This window comes from Plectropomus leopardus, chromosome 20 (genome assembly GCF_026936395.1).
Source record: "Plectropomus leopardus strain MGB_pleo_1.0 chromosome 20, ASM2693639v1, whole genome shotgun sequence".
Classification (NCBI taxonomy): Eukaryota; Metazoa; Chordata; class Actinopteri; order Perciformes; family Serranidae; genus Plectropomus; species Plectropomus leopardus.
In genome coordinates, this window is record NC_142195.1 from 958,085 (window position 1) to 978,557 (window position 20,473).

Consider the following 20,473-nt stretch of genomic DNA (forward strand, 5'->3'; position numbering starts at 1 on the left):
GTGGAGGGGGACACGTGCTGCACTTCTGCGCTCTTTTGAGAGGAATCAGAGGTTGGCGGATCGTCATAGGACTCCAACCCCTGTTTACCTTCCAGGCCAGATGGTGTGGTTGTTGGCCAAGGAAATTCCACTCAACGTTCCATCCAAGAAACTGGCACCCCGCTTTATCAGCCCTACGAAGTTGAAAAGATCATCAATCAATCCACTGTCCGTCTGAAACTGCCACCAGCCCTGAAGATCCATCCCACTTTCCATGTGTCCCAGCTCAAGCCTGTTGTCACCAGTGATCTGTGCCCTTCTTCCGTCTCCCCACCGCCCACCCAGCTCGTGGATGGGCATCCCGCTTTCACTGTCCGCAGGTTCATGGACGTCCGCCGTCTGGGCCGTGGGTTCCAGTTTCTGGTGGATTGGATGGGTTATGGTCCGGAGGAACAGAGTTGGATTTCCCGGTCCCTCATTCTGGACCCCATCCTGTTGACTGACTTTTATCACCGGCATCCTGACAAGCCTGGTCGACTGCCTGGTAGCAGTCGTTGGGGGGGTACTGTCATGGTCCCCTCCTGTTGTCGCCTTGCAGTAGACTTCCACATCTACATTTTAGGTATCCTCCTATGTCTGGGATGCCACTACGATGATCAAATGCATATGTTGGGGTTACGCTGGGCATGTTTATGTTTAGGCAACACAGACACAGGGCGACAGATACCAGGACTTCAAACGCACATGCTAGTATGGATGGTTAAGATTAGAGGACGGAGGCACATGGTAAGGTGTAGAAAAAAACATCACATTTTGACACATTCAACTTTCCCTCCCATCTGCCCTAAAGGTGTCCTCACGCCCCTTGTATTACGTTATTATTGGCAGCGTTAATGCCATCCAGCAGCATACCATGTGGACGCAACAGGTTTCATCCAGCTGCGTTCTCAACTGATGCTGTCCGGGGCATATAATGTGTATGCGAATTGGTGCCTTTTGGCATCGGGATCATATGCCAAAATCACCCTCAAAGTGGTGCTGTTTAATGGATTTGGAACTATAATGGTCTGTTTGTTGGCAGATGCACAAAATAAATATCAGAAAGAAAGACCAATAAAGACCACATTACATGAATACACCATAAAACAAATGTGAGTGGGGATATTTTTGTGACTGATACCAATTGAAGCTTTGATTATGTGTTTGTGAGTCCTGTAAAGCAAAGGTTTTTCTCAAACAGTGGCTATATCCTGACACTCAGGAGGTAAAACTCCCTCCACAGTTCCCCATGCGCCACATCCACCGACTGTTTCATGTTGCCTCTGTTTGAAGTCAAGCTGGGCTCTGAGGACCACTGGCATAAATTATTGTAGTTAGAAGACGTTGGAGACTGTGGGAGAAGGACAAACTACGGCTGCAGGGGAAGAGGATGGCGGGGCAATGAAACCCAATCTGGAAAGTTTTCATGAGGGCTCGTTTTTCTAGCGCTGCATTGGGCCGCTTAACAGCTGTGGTGTCCAAAAAGAACATGGCTTTAAAGAGCTGCTTCTTGTCCCTGTGTTGTTTCTTTGGGTTGAATTTGTTATCCTCCCCCTCTCCTCTTGTCTTTGCCCCCTGCTCCCAGGAGGGGGGAGTGTATTTTAGACTCCTGGACAGCCTGCTGTGTCTCGGTCCAAGATTTACTCCTGGATCCTCACCTGATGGGGTCTCTGCTTTGATTAATGCTGAACACACCAGGTCCTCTGGTTTCTATTAAAATAAAGCTCAGTTTTAAAATGACATATCCCACATACCTCCATGTTTCAAAATGAATAATGGAGGACTCGAACAGAAGAGCAAGTAGCAAAATATTACAAAGGGCAACACAGACAAAGCCAAAAAAAAAAAAAAAACAGGGTCAAAGAGTGCTCCTAGAGAGATTTCTTGGATCACAGCTGCTCCTGGATCGCGGGTTGTGTTTTTGTATGCTACATGATGCCTACTACTACTGCCATTATTATTAGTCATTTCTCCACTATTAATATAGACATATGATTAGTATTGTCAAACACATGTACAATATATGCGCATGATATGCATACTGTCATAAAATACATTTATTAATACTCACATTTTTATTTCAATTGTTATATATTCGGTTATTGTTATTATTGTTGTTGCTGTGCATCTCTCCCTCTCTCTCTCTTTCCTATGTATATTTTTATTCATTTGCTACTGTAATTTTATTGTTCTTTACAACATATATTGCACATCTGTCCGTCCTGGAAGAGAGATGCCTCCTCAGATGCTCATTTTTTGTTGCTGTGAAGTTCCAAAGACAGAGGGATTTATAATAATATTATAAATAAAATTGAAAATGAAAACTGAAATTGAAATGGAGAGGAGGAGAAGGAATCAACACCAGTTGTGTGAAAAACAATGATTTAGCAGATTTTAACAGCTGTTTTTGCATCTTTCAGTCCAACAGACCTAAAAGACCTTTTTACGCTGCCTACTGCACCCTGAGATGACAGCAAACTTATTTTTAAAATCGATTTTAAATATTTTTTTTTTCTTCGCATGTCTTGTCTGCACTTTTGCTATTTTAATGGTGATATTCCATTTTTTATTGTAATGCATTTAGTAATTTATTTGAACTTTTTACTCTGAACTCTTCTATTGAGTTCCATTCCTCTCTCTGTGAGTTTTTGGGGCTATGTCATCGCTAAGAGCCAGCTTCAACCGGATCCGGCCAAGATCCAGGCAGTCACGGAATGGCCCACACCCACCTCATGGAAGGAGTTGCAGCACTTCCTCACATTCGCAAACTTCTACCGCCGTTTCATCCATGACTATAGCAAGGTGGCTGTTCCCCTAGCTCGTCTCACCACCGTAAAAAACTCTTTCGCTTGGAGTAAAGAAGCAGACCACGCCTTCGCTCTCCTGAAATCCCTGTTTACCACCGCTCCAGTGTTGATTCACCCTAACCCGTCTCTCCAGTTCGTGGTGGAAGTGGACACCTCTGACAAGGGCGTTGGAGTGGTCCTCTCTCAACGGGATCAAAGTATGCAAAAAATCCACCATTGTGATATCTTCTCTTGTCGTTTATCTCCTGCAGAGAGAAACTATGATGTGGGCAATCAAGAGCTGTTGGCGGTGGTTCAGGCTCTGCAGGAATGGAAACACTGGCTGGAAGGTATAGAGCTTCCATTGATCGTTTGGACTGACCATAAAAACCTTGCTTATCTCCACTCTGCCAAAAGGCTTAACTCTCGCCAGGCTCGCCGGTCTTAATTTCTCAGCAGATTCAGATTTTCCCTCTCCTATCAACCGGGCTCTCGTTACGCTAAACCCGTTTCCCTGTCTCGGCTCCACTCCCCAACCTTGGACCCTGAAGAATCGGAACCCATTCTTCCTGACACCTGCGTTGTGGGGGCCGCATCTTGGGAAATAGAGGCAGTAGTGAGGCAGGCTCAGGATCACCAACCCGATCTGGGTGGTGGACCTAATACCCCCCTGTCTGTTTGTTGCTGAGTCTGTTCGTTCCTAGGTCCTTCAGTGGGGACACTCCTCAAAACTCTCCTGTCATACTGGGGCCAAACGTACCCTTGTCCTCCTACGCCAACGGTTTTGGTGGCCGAGCATGGACCAAGACACAAGAGAGTTTGTGGCCGCCTGCTCCGTCTGTCCCCGGGGGAAAACCTCTCATCGTCTGCCAGCTGGCTTGCTGCGCGCTCTCCCATCCCAAGTCGCCCCTGGTCAGACATCACCGTGGATTTCGTCACAGGTCTGCCCCCCTCAGACGGTAACACTGTGATTTTGACTATAGTTGATCGATTCTCTAAATCGGTTCATTATGTGCCCTTGCAAAAGTTACCGTCTGCGTTGGCAACAGCTAATCTACTTGTGGAACATGTTTTCAAGCTCCATGGAATTCCTTTAGACATTGTTTCTGATCGGTTTTCCTCAGTTCTCCCGGGTATGGAAGGCTTTTTGCAAGGTGGTGGGCGCAGCAGCCACTCTCTCCTCTGGTTACTACCCCGGGACCAACGGCCAAACAGAGATCTGGAGGCCGCTCTGCATTGTGTCACCGCTCACCACCCTGTTTCCTGGAGCTCCTTTCTTCCCTGGATTGAGTATGCCCACAACTCTCTCCCGCGCTTGGCCACCGGGATGTTGCCTTTTATGGCCTGCTTCAGCTATCAACCTCCCTTGTTCCTGGACCAGGAGGAGGCTGTGGCGGTCCTGGCTGTGGCCGACTACCTTCGTCGGATTAAAGGAGTGTGGAGAACGGTCTGTGCGGCCCTCCAGCGGTCGGCAGAGAATAATAAACGGTTGGCGGACCTCCATTGTTCACCTGCCCTCGGCTATCACCCGGGTCAGCGGGTCTGACTCTCCTCACGTTACCTACCTCTGCAGACGGGGTCACATAAGTGCCTCGTTTTGTCAGTCCCTTTGAGATTGTTAAAATGATTAATCCTGCCGCTGCCAAATTGAAGTTGCCAGCATCTATGAATATTCACCCTGTGTTTCATGTCTTCCTGCTCAAGCCATGTCCTCCAGTGCCCTCCACCCCCCCAGCTTTTCGGCGTTTATGGTGTCCCGCATTCTGGATGTCCGTCCCTGGGGCCGGAGGTTTCAGTATCTGTTGGATTGAGATGGTTACGGTCCAGAGGAGCGCTTGTGGGTCTCTCGGGGGCTCATTCTGGATGGGTCCCTCATTTGGGACTTTTACCACCTGCCCCCCCTCAAGTCCAGTGGTCCACTGGGTGGTCTCCGTTGAAGGGGGGGCACTGTGGTGCTTTGTGTTTTCTGTGGTGCTTTTTGGACTGTTTTTTTTTTTTGGTGTGTTTTTTGCTGGTGTCTCTGGGTGTCCTCTTTTTTTGCACGGGCTGGGCGTGGTTTCCTGGAGCTGGAGCTCCTTGCACACTTCCTCACCTGCACCTCATCCCAAAATCACCTCCCCTGCAGCATAAGTACTCTGGATTCACTCTGCTCTGGGGCCAGATTGTCTTACCACCTCACCAGTGGTTCTCTAGTGTTTTTTGGGTTTTTGTGATCTCTGGATGTTTTTGAACTTAGGCATGCTTCTTTGTCTTCTCCAGTGCCTATCTGTCCACGAGCTCCAGTGCCTCACCGCCCAGCCCCTAGCCGTTGGACTCAGCTATTTGCTACTCTCTCTACTTTGGACAAACTCCCCGCTCCCCATTTCACTAGCCTCACGCTTCTCCTCGCCATTCACCTCCCCTTGGACCTACCGCACTGTGAATGAACACACACTGTGTATGTACTGAGGCTGAGCATTATGAAATAATAAAATAATATAATTATAATGTATACAAAAATATTACAGTATTTTTAGATTATATGACGATACACAATCTATATCTCAAAATTTTGAAATCTCTTCTAAACTACTGTAGACTAAATAGATACAAATCTATTAAATTAACTATAGTTAAGTACTGTTATAATGAAGTTAAATACAATATTCTAATGCAGTTATTGCTATAATTAAATAAATCAAAGAGGAACCACAGATGCTTTTATTTTTGATGCAACCAGCCGGTCTCAGGCTGGAAGTGTTGATGTTTTGTTGTGAACTTAAGGTTTTCAACAGTTAGAAATTAACAGTTAGCAAAGTTTTTCACTGCGAGCTAGAAACAAACTAACAGCTCTCCAGTTTATATGTTAATGATACTTGCAAATCACACTGGTGGTCTGTGGTCACAACATGAATATTAAAAATAAGAAATAAATAGCCGAGTCTAAAGGCCCAATTGTGACACTTTTGTGAAGTCCATTGCTCTGTTTTTATCAAAAACTGTAAAACTTAAAACCATTTGTCTCCCCATCCCCTTTTTAGCTTAATTCACACCAGACTCACCACACAGCATCTTCACATTGTCCCTCACAATTGCATTACACAGATTTTTGTTTGATCAAAAAATGACCCCATGGTGCATTAAAATGTGTCACTGTAAACAGCTACTGCAAAATTCTTGCTAAATAAACCTCCAATGTTTATGAAAAAATGACAAGATTTTGTTGTCAGGATAGATGAAATTAATTGTGTTTCAAAAACCAAATATTCGACATAATTTTGAATTCTGCCATCATGTATAGCAATGGAAAAAGAGCATCTTTAAGCATTCTTTTTTCACTTATGGATCAAGCAATTTTGGTAAAGAAATATTCCAGATATTTTTCTTTGTTGTCTAGATGAAGTAAGCTAATTCTCAGATTTCTGTCTTGATGAATTTTAGACACTAGTTTGAAATCTTCCCCCTAAATACATGTACAGCTATTATACTGCACCCTGGTGGTTAGCTGTATCATAGTATGAAATCACTTCTAAAGTCTACACTGGAGAGGTAGTTCAACTTGATAACAACTTGCCTTGGAGCCATCTGTAAACTCACGTCCATGGTAGTGTGGTTTAAACATGCTTTTCCCTCTTCAGACATTGTGTTGTGTGGGTTAGAAACACATGATTTCAAACATATTTGAAGGATTAATGATATTTTTGGTCCATAAATTCTGATAATGTATACTCATTGATTTGTAATTTATCTTCCTCTTTATCTTCCTTTTCCTCTTCCTCATCCTGCCCTTATTCCTCTTTTCTTTTATGTTTATGTTTCTTAATCATTCACTCATGGTAAGTGCATAAAATAGCGGAACAGCAACAAAAAACAATCCTCGGTTTGGCCACGGTCCCAGGTTCACACCCCTTCTCAGCCAACACAGAGAAGCAGTTCAATTATCAAAGTCAAAAGCAGCAGGTTGTGGGTTTCACAGAGCTTATCAAAGTCCTTTTAGTTGCCCTCATTCTGTCCCACAATTACAACGCATACAACATTTCAATAACAGCACACTCAAAGTCTTGCCATTTAGCCCCCCTTTATCGAAACTGAACTAAACTCATTAACTCACTAACTGGCTCTGTACATTAATATTTCAGTATATGTCCACTGGGTTTAATCAGGATTGCTCAAAGACAACTTGAGTTATAGGATTGTGTATCTCAGCCCCACAAGGGTGCAACCCAAGTTTAGTGTTGATAAAATCAAAACCCCAAAAGTATCATCATATGTGTTTTTTCAAATTGTGCAAATCAGCAAAAAAAATCCATCATGGTGGCCTAAACTGTCCAAAAGGGTTTTTTGTGCTCATTGAGCTGTATCTGTTTTTTATATAGCAAACTCATCAGACTCCTGGTGTGAGGGCATGGCCTGTAGAAGATTTTTACTTTTACAACGATAGAGTCACAATTGGGCCAACTAGGATCAAATTTGGTGTGAAGCATTCCATCATTTCCAATTATGGTGCCAGGTTTCATATCTCTGGCTCATTCCAGGTCACAGCAATTTGAGCAAAAGTATAATATAGCATATAATTGCAACTAGGCCACGCCCACACAAATCAATCATTATGGCACGTCAGGTGCTGGTTAATACTTGCATCCAGAGCATGTGTACTAAATTTGGTGAAATTCTGTCACCTTGGTTTTTGGGTACACATCTTTGGCACATTTTTTGCAGTACCTTCAGGTCAGGTTCAAAGTTATTTGGCACACCTATTGCCCCACATGTACTAAAGATATCTTGAATTCTGTCATCATGTAGCTTATAGCAGTCAATGGAAAATCATTATGATGGGATAAATTCTTAATGCATAATGGCCTGCAAAGACCCAATATTTGCAAAGTCTTTTAAAATGGCCATGTTTTACAACCAAACTTGCTCATTTAGCAATAAAATCCATCATTGCTGACTTTAATGGTCCTTTCTGTTTTTTGTTTTTTTGTTTTTTTGTAGAACACATTATGCTGAGTATGAGTGCCACCTTTCAAATCAATCGGACTTACAGTGTGAGGGGCACGGCTTTTCCAAATTTGCTTTTTGGGCTGTTAATCACAGTGCAAGTACCAATTATTTCTTGGGAAGCATTTGCACATCATTTCCAGTTATTAGGCCAAGTGTCATGTTTCTACTTATTCCACCTGATGGGAATTTGAGCTGCCATGGCAAAGACCAATAATAATAACAACAACAACAACAACAATAATAATAATTATTATAATAATAATAATGATGATGCTGATAATAACAATAACAATTATTATTATTATTATTATTATTATTATTATTATTATTATTATTATTATTATTATTATTATTATTATTATTATTATTATTATCATTATTATTATTATTATTTGAAAGGGGCTTTGCTCCGTGCATGCAAAAATATACAAGTAACATTTCATTTTGCCCTCCTTTTTTCTGCACTTATAAGCAGTATTTAATTAATGGTTTAGAACACACTATAATTATAATAGGACATTTTAAGTGTTGAATGATGTGTAACTCCTCCTGTGAATTTTCTGACAGAGTTTGACAGTTAGAATCTGGCTGAGCTTTCCTTGTGGAAAGTGCAGTGAAGAGCAACAGTGTTACAAGTACAGGTCTCTCCTACACCTTCAGATGCTCTTGTTTATTGTATTCTCATTAATAAAAATTGTGTACTCTGTAGAATCGTTTTCTCTCACTTGAGCAATAATATTTATGTGACATTCATTGTAAATTATGAATTATGTGTCTAAATTTTAATATCACTAATGATTTTATACATTCCTAACTTTAACTAATGATATTTCTGTCATTCATTGCTGGATTTATTTTATTTTATTAAATTTTTTTGTATTTAGATTTTTGTTACTTATTTTCTGTCTAACTTCACAAATGTTGATTTTTTTTGTCAGATCGGTATACAATTACAGGGATTGTTTAAACCTGTCCAACATTATCTCCCATGCTTTTATTGCACTTCATTTGTCCTGTCCACAGCTTCTCCAAATAGTATAAAAGACATTTGCTTGCCACTTTGCTGTCAGAGCTGGTAATGCACTGTCAATACCACAGAAGGATTGCAGAAGAAGAATTAAGGCATATAAATGATCATATTTAATTGAGATAATGGGGATATGTATAAGAGGGTTAAATACATTTATTTTAAGGATATGGGGACATTTTACTTTAATTAAAAAATATAGAGAGAATACGGTAAAATAGAGGTGGATGAAATGAACAGCAGATAGGATTCATGGTGTATCAGATAAGTCCACATCTTGGAATTCAAAATGTAGTGCTTAAGCAGTTTGTTGGCTCTCTCCTTCATAGGGAACTTGTCTTTTAAATGTGAGATACCATGTATACCACTGCTGTCATTTATATTCATCTCCACATTTTTAAACCCAGAAAAAAATATTCCTAACCTCCCAAATAAACCATACTGTTTTTTCAGTGTTTTAGTTTTCGGTTTCTGAATATTACAAAGCAGATATTCATGTAAATTTATATTTCACATCATAAATACGTCATTGGTGAAATCTTGGTTTTCTTACAAGCTTGATTTTTGATTGAAATGTGAATTGAGTAAATTATACTGCTTCCTGCATATTTGAATCTGAGCCATCCACACCTTTATTTCATCCCATTTACATTTTAGTGCCCAATTCTATTCATTATATATACATATATATATGCTTTTATTGTCCTTTATTCTAATTTGGTCTCACTTTTGTTTTTGCCTTTCTTATGTAAATAAAGGTTCAGGATTTATTATTAAACCTGGTTCATCATTGAAATAAGTTATAATTTTCATCTTATGTAACAATGAAACATTTTCAGATTTTACTAAAAATAAACAAGGTTAAAGAATCTGTCACGGGTTATGTTAAAAAGAATCTGTGAAATTCTATTTTTTTGGTGAAAGTTGTGGTGGGATGTCTGTTGTGTGCATTATTATTGGAGATTTAAGTTAGCCATTGTAGTGACAGGCTCCAGTATGCAGCAGTGCCACATGGCAGCAAGCGTTTAACTGTTGGACAAAGGCTCCTAAAGAAAAGCAGACAGGCTCACAGAGACACCCAGCAGAGAGGATCGGACAGTCAGACGGCCCGCTGTCAACACACTGCGCTCTGAAATCCTCAATACAACAGGCAAGACCACCCAGCCGCAAGCAGCCCCACCAACAACACTGCTGCACTGTTAAAACAGAAGAACATCAAATACACCACAATTCCACTGAAGAGTGCTGTGAGCAACACTCCATTAAGGGTGGACGTTTCTTTTGGGGGGGTGGGGGGTTGTTAACGACAGAGGAATGTCATATGCTGCAAAGCCCTCTGAGGGAAACTGTGATTTGTGATAGTGGGCTTTATAAATAAAATTGACTTGACATGACTCGTGTTGTCTTGTTCACATCTGATTGCTTTTCTTCTGAAGCTTTTTGTGTGAATTCTTCATAGCCGTTTTGATTCCGACATCAAATTAAAATTTGTGTGTGCTTTTATGTGGTCTTTGTTTGTTGTTGAAACTCTGCGTTGCTGCTATTCTTGGCCAGGTCTCCCTTCTAAAAAGATCTTAATGGGACCAACCTGGTTAAATAATAAAGGCTAAAGGCTAAATCATTAGATTTCAGTAGCCCATTGAGGTTATTTTCTTGGATTTCTCAAATAAAAGTTTTCCTTAAATGTCTGTCATTAAAAATTTAGATGTTAACATGAAAAATAACAGCTAGACGGATTACAAATAAATAATACCCATCATGCATTGTGATTTTATCATTTCAGTCACTGAATTCAGTGACAGCTGTTTGACTATTGTTGGAAACATGTCTGCAGTGTGAAGGGACTACAACCGAAAAGAACAAAAACTGTTTTGGGACATTGCCTCATGATTTTAAATGCATTTCGGCTTGAACAGAAGCAAAAGCTTCAAAAGGGTTTTTTTTTTGCTTTGCTTGCTTTTGTCTATATATATATATATATATATATATACAGTATATAAATATATATATATATTTCTTTTTTTTAAATTTATTTATTTATTTTAGATAGGCTACCAGCTACTCTCAATTTCCCTCCCCGACCGGCATCACACACACACTCGGGCCCACAGGCCGCATGGAGTCGCAGCACGTGCTCTAATAAAGGGACAGGGTCTTACTGCTGGTAGTCGGCCTTGCAGTACAGCCTCGTGTCTCTGAGGTAGCAGGTGGCGGTCAGCGGCTGCTGGCACACGGCGCACTGTAGACACTCCTCATGCCATGACGCCTCGTTGACCCGCATCAGGAAGCGATCTGAGATGATCCGCGTGCATCCCTTACACACAGCCTGCTGCAGAGAGTCCCCACCTGACAGATGGAGAGAAGGGACACACACACACAATCACACACACACCGGGACGGTTCATGAGAGGAGGGTCAGCACTGTCAGGGCTAGTCATTCCTCCACATCCACACTGAACACCGGCAACACACCAGCAATGACAAGAATAATGGGAGGACGGGATAAATCATTATGTGCACGTGCAGCCAACTGTGTGTAGGGTGAAGTCAGGTCATGTCAGGTCATGTGGGACAGTTTGTGGGACAGTTTTTGGTATTACCAAGAAAACCACGTAAAATTCTGCAGACTACCTTAAGTGTTACCTGTAGCCTAGGTTATAACTTGTTATGGTTTTCTGCTATATCTCTATGTTGTTAAATAAAATAATTTAAAAACTTTGGACTTTAAAACTCGTGTTCAGGTAAAATTGAACAATCATGTTTGTTTGAATTAGCCATCAAATCAATTTATCAGTTCAGTTAATAATTCATGAAATCATAATGGAACCTAACTATTCATTAAAGATGAAAGATATTCCACCTTTTCTGCCATGTTTTTTTTGTTTGTTTGTTTGTTTTCTGCCTGCTCTCTCACTGTCTGTCTTCTTGGTGCCATATTGTCTACCATGGACATGCGCGTGTGTGAAACAATGATGGCAAATTCTGAAATTTTTCTTAGCTGACATGGACTTACTGCATCATATTTAGGCCTAATATTTTTAGTGACAAAAAAAGGCTAGGCTACTAAAAGATGTCTGAACTGTGGCTGGGTGACACAACAGCATAAGTAATTTATGGCACTGAAAATCATGCTGGTTCCAATACAGAGATATGTCCCATTTCAGCTCAATTGTTTGTCTCATTTAACCTGAAAACATAAAGTAGTCACTCCAAACCTTTCCCCATAAAACTTAAGTGTATTGTGAAAATAGTTTGATTATATGTCAAACAGTTAATAAAATGGGGCATCCTATAACCATTTTATTTCAGCTGCTGTACTATTACCACAAGGAGAAAACCAACATGCCACATGGCTTTCCTGACAAGTTCTGGGACCAGTGATTTTATTTTATTTTTTTATTTTTATTTTTTTGTTAGTTTTCACCCTGCTCATTCTGGTTATGTCAATCAAAATAGACCAATCAAAATGATTGTTCCATGTAAAACACATTTATAATAACAATGCAATATGTTTGGTGACTGGATTGGCTGCTTATATTTAAAGAGCCCAAGATATAAAACCTTATTTGTCCCATTTTACTTGATTGACCCTGCAGCTATAGCAGTTATACAGAGTGAAGTGAGTCACTACTATGATTTATTGCTGTGTATTCTGAACGTTTAAGGGTGCGTTCTCCCAAATGATATGCCATGGTGGTATCTAGCTATGCACATATTTGATTTGTCCAGTTTTTGTTGTATTTCCTATTAATATATGTTAATTTTTTTTGCCATGATTGTGGATATGGATTAGTAGATAAGAGAAAAATTATGTGACATTTACGCAACACGACTTGTGTGCGTTTTCAAAGTTTGTGTTTCCCTTCTTTTCTTCTTCTACCCATTATAATATAGTGAAGAGCAAAGTTAACACATGCAGCCTTTATGTTATGGACAACATAATGTTATGGACTGCATCAATACATAGGCCTGATCGGCCTACAGGCCAAAACATTCGTTTACACCCCTCTGGTTGTATTTTATTTTAAGTGGATATTAAGATTATATTGACTACACACACACACATATATATATATATATATATATATATATATATATATATATATATATATATATATATATATATATATATATATATATAATCTTAAGAGAGAGAGAATAAAGACCTAGAAAGTCAGGGGGGTTGAAAATAAATAATATAATCAATCAGCCTATAGGCCTAAACATTCGTTGACACCCTTCCAATCGTAGCCTATTTTTAAGTAGGAGTTAAGATTTTATTTGAATTATATTTACATATAGGCCTATCTATCTATCTATCTATCTATCTAGGTAGCTATCTATGCTAGAGAGAGAAGAAAGACCAAGAAAAACAGGGATTTAATAATTCCACAACTTCAGGTGTGAGTTTTTTGGATGAGCGTGGTGTGGGGCGGCTCAAGGGGAGAGGAGAGAAAAGAAGCTTAACTCACCGATCAAAACGTCCAGAAAGCCCGCATCAGTCCGCAGACCGTCTTCTATTTTCATGTCGTTGAGCATCTTTACGAACGCAGCACAGTGATGACTGCTGGCTGACACGCGCCACGCACTCTGCCTTCAAAAACCGTGGGACCCAGCAGTGTGTGTGTGTGTGTGTGTGTGTGTGTGTGTGTGTGTGTGTGTGTCTGTGTGTTTGAAGTCCTCCCAGCCTGCAAATGTACAGCAGTCAGTAAAGTTCAAACCCTGACAAGTTTTCAGCCTCCAGCAAAGATCGGCAGAGGACAAGGCTATCAGCTGATGTAAATCCAGAGGTGTGGGCTGAGGAGGGTCCAGCAGTCCTCGACTTGAAGCGCCATCCTTGTCCTGAGCCTGATCCTGATCCCGAGTCTTCCAGAGAGGCTGGTGTCTGATGGATGGCCGGAGTCTGATGGATCCGCCTCCACCGGGAGCCGCTCCCTGAGTCCACACACTGACTCTGATACGTCTGTAATCACATCAAATGTCCGCACACAGACACACACACTCAAACATCATGGGCTGACTCCGGGCTGACTGACAGTCTAAACAACTTCCTGCTTGAACCCGATTTTTTCCTTAAAACAATCTCCGCGTCCTCTTGTCACGTCTGTCTCCACTAACACCCTGCTTGTCTTGACTCTGTAGGCCTTTTCAGATTTGATTAGACTACTTTCAGGTGTCAACTGAATAATAGAAGACTAATTATTTATAGCAATTTATTGCTGTCAGCGTTTAGACCAGCAGTGGCTCATTATTATGATCAGATGAGAAATATATGATTATGTCCCGCGGGGAGGGTCCTCTCGTCCTGGCAGAGTAGGCTTAGACTCTTGCGTTTGACATTTATATTGACAGATATACTGAATTTCAAAATATAAAAATTCCATCCAAAAGTATTGCAGTTTGGAGTTTTGAGGGGTTTTCTTTTTGTCAAGTCAGAATTTTAGGGTTATCTGGCTCTGGCTTTTTCCGTGTGTGTGTATGTGTGTGCGTGTCTTAGTCTTTATATGCTTGTGAAAATATTTTGTTGCTGGAATATTCAGCACACAAAGTCTTTTCTGGTCGCACCATAATATTGTGGAAGTATTTCTGCACGTTTTCTGCATTCATTTGGACACTGATGTTGTCCACGGTTTGCTTTACAGAGAGCCTCAAACGATCTTTTCTTTTATTGGGCACACAATGAAATCCGTGCACGCGCAGCCTTTTCATTATGACCTGCATTGCTAAAGGAAACTCTATTCATAGGCCTACTGATTTCACAATACAGATTCACGTTTTGATATGAAATATTGCCCACGGATAGGCCCTAACATGACATTTTTCTGTGGTCATTTAACCGCTGCAGATTGATCAGTTCTCCTCTGCAGCTCTCAGCAGTTTGGAAAGCAATACAAAGGAATTATCATCAGCTGTCAGCTCTTTTGTCTGTGCTGCATTCACAGTTTATTCGCAGATAGATATCATCATGGTATTTCAGGGGGCGTTAAGTAATGACAAATGAAATATTGAAAGATGGTCCAGGTTCAGTTAAGGAGGTGAGTGCAGACCTGTCCACCAGGCAATATTGTCAAACACAGAGCTTGTTGACTATATCGATAGGTTCCAAGTACATCTCCAATACAACATTGCGATTTCTTTTTAAATTGATTTATTCATTTATCTAAGTTTTTTTTTTTTTTATTTTGCTGCTTAATTGGCATCTATGGGAGAAATTGCAGCTAAACTACATTGTTTCAGTTGAGAAAACAATTAGATGTGTGTATATGTAATATTAATCCTTCAAAGTGATAATAAAACTTTAAAGTTAGATTTTTAAATTCTGAAATGGCACCTTTTCACTGTGCGATTTAGCCATTTTTGTGTGAGTAAGATAGAATGTCTTTTTGTCATCAGTGAGTGTGGTTTTTTTTTCAGGTGATGATCAGCCCCATTAAAAGTTAAACAAAATAAAATAAATTAAATAACTAAATAAAATTAAATAATGTTATTGATAGCTATATGAGGCCACTGCATTATAGAAACCTGCTATGAATTGTGTTCATTCCAACTGAGTAATTAGTGCATGCTGAAATAATATCTACATTGGCATTTTTTTCCATTAAAGGAGTGGGTAGTTATTAAATTCCTTTCAATCAAAGCTAGAATACATTTTATTATTTTCCTTTTCTTCAGATAGAATTTCTGAATGAAGATGGAAGTCTACTTAAAGAAGACAATCCTGACACCCTGTGGTCAAAACATGAAACTCCCCAAAATAGAAAAGTATGTCAGAGCTGGTGAGAGGATGGCAGGAACAGGGGAGCTAGAATGAAATTGCATAGCGTCCAATAAGTGTGCCCCAACACTTAAAATTAAGGTGTAAAGATAAATGTGCAACAGTGTGACATGCTGAGCTCAAAACAAAATAAGATTTAAAATTCCTCTGGAGCTTTTGATTAGTATGACATATCTTCACCTGCAAAAACATGAACCATAGTGTATACAACAGTATCAAAATAGATCTTGTTTTTTAAAAAAGTGCCAGTGGAGAATTCCCAACGCCCCTGACAGAGGTCCTATGACCCTAATGTCCTAAAATCCTACAAACATCCTGAAATCCTACAGGATATAGCCTATAGGCTTCTCACTGGTTTCAAATAAAAGCATCACATCACTCCACTGGCTCCCTGTTCATTTTGGAATTTATTTTAAGATTTCACTGATCATTTTTAAAGCTCTTCTGGGTCTGGCCCAAAGCTACATAAAGAGAAATGCTGACCCCATATGAGCTTCATTAGTTAACAGCCTTCGATCCTCAGGTGGGGCCCCTCAAGCCGTTCCAAAGTTGAGGCCTAACAGTAATAATAATAATAATAATAATAATAATAATAATAATAATAATAATAATAATAATAATAATAATAATAATCTGTGTTTACTGCTTATATTCTTTTGTTTTTTATATAATTATTTCTCACTATAATCTGTCTTCTCTCTAATATGTTATTGTGTCTGATCTCTTGTTCAATTCTACCTTAATTCTTGTTTGGCCTTAATTTGGCATTATATTTTGGCTTTTATTGTTATTTGCCTCTGGGATTTGTTGCTTCAGCTTTGTGTTGATTGTCAAAGCACTTTGCAAACTCTGCTTTCAAAGTAGCTATGTAATTAAAGTTATTATAATTATTCATTTAAATCTATATCTGCAGCTGTCTTGGCTTGCAACATCTCTTTACTATGGGTCTATAGCAGGTTGATGGTGAAGGTAGTTTTGAAAAGAAGCCTAATTGAACACACTCCCCAGCAGCTCATTCTGCTCAACAGCCAGCAGCTGTTATATAAAACATGTGAAGAAAAGAGCAAAAGAGCATGTTTGATCATTTGAGCCATCAGATACCATCACTCACTCACAGAGCCACGAGGACTCTTTTATGACATGTGCCCCACACATTGAGTTTCATCACTTTTAGGATTTTAACAGGCAGCTTTTGTCAACAAGAACTATAAAAAAGTTTTTGTGGAAATCAGCTGCAGCTGGTGTCCTTGTAAACACATTTTGATGATGTTGTACAGAAAGTCATCTGGAATGTATGAGAGCAGTGGAAGAGGAAACGGAAACATTGGCATCGGTCTCAAAGTAGTTGTGGTGGTACAAAGCACCATGGCCTTACCCCAGACATACAACAACATGAACTCATATTAAATGTATACTAGTCACATGTGCTGGACATCAGTATAGTCCAATATAACCAGTTTAAAACCATTAATACTGAAGCAACCAGAGTTCTTGAGTTCTTTTGTTCAGACAAGGCTGGTGACAGGGCTAAATAATCATTGTTGGACTCACACTGCAGGCCCTCTTCACTGGATATTCTTGAAAAATCATGCTGCTTTAAGGGGACTCCATCCATCCATCCATTTTCTTCCGCTTATCCGGGGTTGGGTCGTTGTAGACCTGAGGGACTGCTCCTGGCAGCCTGTTTCTGACTGCAGTCAAAAGTCATAAGAACTTTATTTTTCCGTAAGGAACCAACACATAGGACATTATACATGTGGCGAGCATAGGGCAGGGGGATCAATGAATATATCTGAGTAACTCCAGATACCAGATACAACCAACTGTCTGACAACACCACCTTGGGAATTTCACCCAAAGAATTATTTAAGCCAAAATCCCCTTCTCTAAGGCGCACAGGTACGCTTACTCAAGAGGCAAGAGACATGGCTCCACTTTTTAAAAGAATTGCATATGCTTTATTACAAAATATAGAGTTTTTCTGACTACAGCGAAACTCAGAGATTTGGTTGCACAGTCAAAGGCTGATAATGATCGGTTGCGACGTGAACAGGTTGACCCTTGTGCTGTACCATCCACTTCATCAGTGCCACCAACTGTCCCATCCACTGTTAGTGTCCCTGCAACAGAGAGATTAGTTTTTGTTCCCTGAGATAGGAAGTGTCCCATCTTCAGGGGAAGGACAGGCATAGGTTTGGGTGATTGGATCGAGGAGATACTGGCATGTATGAGGGCCCGACTTCTACCCTGGTCTGATCAGGCGTTTTTCTTATTCATTCACCTAGAGCAGGCATGTCAAACTGGTCCACAGGGGGGCCGGTGTGGCTGCAGGTTTTGTTTCCAACCAAGTAGCAGCACACCAGACTTGACTCATTTAATCAACTGATCTCCGTCTTCAGACAGTTGATTGGTCAAACTGTGTGCTCTTGGTTGGTTGGCACAAAAACCTGCAGCCACACCGGCCCCTCTGTGGACCAGTTTGACATGCCTGACCTAGAGGGAGAGGTGAGAGAAGAGATTAAGTATTGCTCGAGTGCAGAGAGAGGAGACCCTGAAAGAATATTTGCCATTTTACAAGAGCTATATGGGTGCTCCGAGTCATATGTTGCTCTGCAGGAGGCTTTCTTCTCCAGGAGGCAGCATGAAGGAGAAAATATTCAGGAGTTCTCCCTCACCTTAATGGGCCTCATGGAGAAGGTGACGCAGCGTGCACCTAGTCACATGCCAAATTCAGAAGCTCTGTTGAGAGACCAATTTGTTGAGCATGTGCTAGATAGTTCCCTGCATCGTGAGTTGAAGCAGTTGGTGCGCAGAGAGCCCAATTCCACCTTGCTTGATGTCCAGGCGCAGGCAATCAGGTGGGGGCATGAGGGTTTGCCGGGTGGTGTGAGGGGTCGCAGTCACTCTGTCCCCTCTGTGTTTGGTGTCCAGTGTGGTGTTCGTGGGGGTCCACAGGATGCTGTCTCTTCACCCCCAGTGTCTGAGATGGCTGAGCTGAGAGAGATGCTTAAGCGTCAGCTAGAGCAACTCAATCAGCTTACTCAAAGCATTGCTCTCCTGCCGAATTCTCACCAGCACAATCGTCCACCTCGTAACGGCCCAGTAAGGGGAAGTATGCAGGCGCTGTCATCAGCCTGGTCACTTTGCAAGGGAGTGTAGAGTGCATGTTCCTCCTCCCTCACAGTCTCAATTGCAGTCCTACTGCAATTTTGCTGCACAGCCTCGTTCTGCGTCTGTGTTGGAAAACTAATGCCCACCAAACCACAAGGCCCCATTTTGGGTGGGGCTGCTACTGGCTCACAAGCTGTTTCACATAGTTTAGATGCTTTTAAACTGATTTCCTCTTGTCCCCATTTGGATGTGGACATGGGTGGAGTAAAGGTGCCCTGTCTGGTAGATACTGGTTCCATGGTGTCTACCATTTCTGAGAGCTTGGGGTCAGGAGCGCCTCCAATCATGTCACTTGTTGCAGCTTCGAGCTGCTAATGGCTTAGAAATTCCTTTCATTGGCTATTTGGAGCTAGAGGTATACCTGTGTGGCAAGTTGATGTCACATTGTGGAGTGTTGGTTGTGAGGGACCCCCCTGGTGGTGTGCCATCCCAGGTGCCTGGTGTTTTGGGCATGAACATCATCCATAAATGCTGCCAAGAGCTTTTTGGACAGCATTGTGTGGCCTTGTTCTCTCAGCCCTGTGTTTTTGAGTCCCCAGAGCCTGTGGTGCAGGCACTGCAGAAGTGCCATTGTGCTAGAACTAAAGCCCCACCGGACAGTCCAGAGAGGTTAAAGGTCAGGGGTGAGAGAGCTTGGCGCATTCCTGGTGGCGTCATGAAGATAGTGGCAGCCACATGCTCTGATTCGTTTTCAGGGTACACAGTGCTCTTTGAGCAGGGTTGCCTGCTGGTTTGCTTGTGTCCCCAGCCCTGGTTGGTGTGAGCAGAGGAACTGCTTACATACCAGTTGTCAATGTGGGTTCAACCAATGTGCTACTGTATCCCTGTACTGTGGTCGGCACACTAGACACAGTCAATGTTGTCAGCCTTCCATCAGGTGTCACTGAGGTGCCATCAGGGGTGGCCACCATGTCAACTGTGTCTCACACATTTTCTCCCACAATGCAACAGCAGGTGGATGACATAGACCTGTCATCATTGTCCTCTGAAGAACAGGATCAGGTGAGGTCCCTGCTTAGGCAGTACACCCTGGTCTTTTAAGCTCGCGATGGAGACCTGGGCTGTACAAACCTGGTCTCTCATGACATCCCCCTGATTGATGATGCTCCAGTTAAACAACGCTATAGGCGCATTCCACCCTCTGAATACAAGGTAGTAAAGGAGCACATCAACCAGCTGTTATCCTCACAGGTCATTTGAGAGAGCAGCAGTCCCTGTTGTGTTGGTGATGAAAAAGAATGATAGTCTCCACATGTGCGTTGACTATAGACAACTGAACAGCAAAACCAGAAAAGACGCCTTTCCTCTGCCACGCATAGAGTCTTTGGATGTGTCTTGGCGTTGACACCAAGACAGATTAAGGTAACTCAAACTGCCATTTCTGCTTTGTCACAGCACACCCATCTGAGGTTATGCCCTTCAGCAGGCTGACCCTGTTATTCAGGAAGTGCTGGAGTTTTGGAGGAGAAGGCAACGTCCCAGCCATGAGGATGTATTTTTTATGGGTAATCCCACTAATTTCCTTTTTTTTCCCCTTTTAGTTGCTGAGGACCAGTGGTGGTGGTGCTGGTGATCCAGTAGCAGGGTCCCCCTCTTTTTCTGGTGTGCTGCACTACCCTTGGACCTGGGTACCCTCACAGAAGTGTGCAAGTGTGACTGTCACAAGTGTCTGGGTGGTTTATATTTTTGGTTCGGATACTCTGCACCTGTCAT

At 41.5% G+C, this 20,473-nt stretch overlaps 1 protein-coding gene across 1 annotated transcript in view; it reads right to left on the bottom strand.

Moving 5' to 3' along the window:
• LOC121960062 (LIM homeobox transcription factor 1-beta-like) overlaps positions 1–13,465 on the bottom strand; it is a 63,455-nt gene extending 49,990 nt beyond the window's left edge. Inside the window, exons 1-2 of the mRNA XM_042509660.2 lie at positions 13,287–13,465; positions 10,974–11,160 (exon numbers count right to left, since the gene is read on the bottom strand). Coding sequence (XP_042365594.2) covers positions 10,974–11,160; positions 13,287–13,353 — 254 coding nt within the window. The 5' untranslated portion in view covers positions 13,354–13,465. The remainder of the gene's footprint in view (positions 1–10,973; positions 11,161–13,286) is intronic.
• Between the last annotated feature and the right edge of the window lie 7,008 nt (positions 13,466–20,473).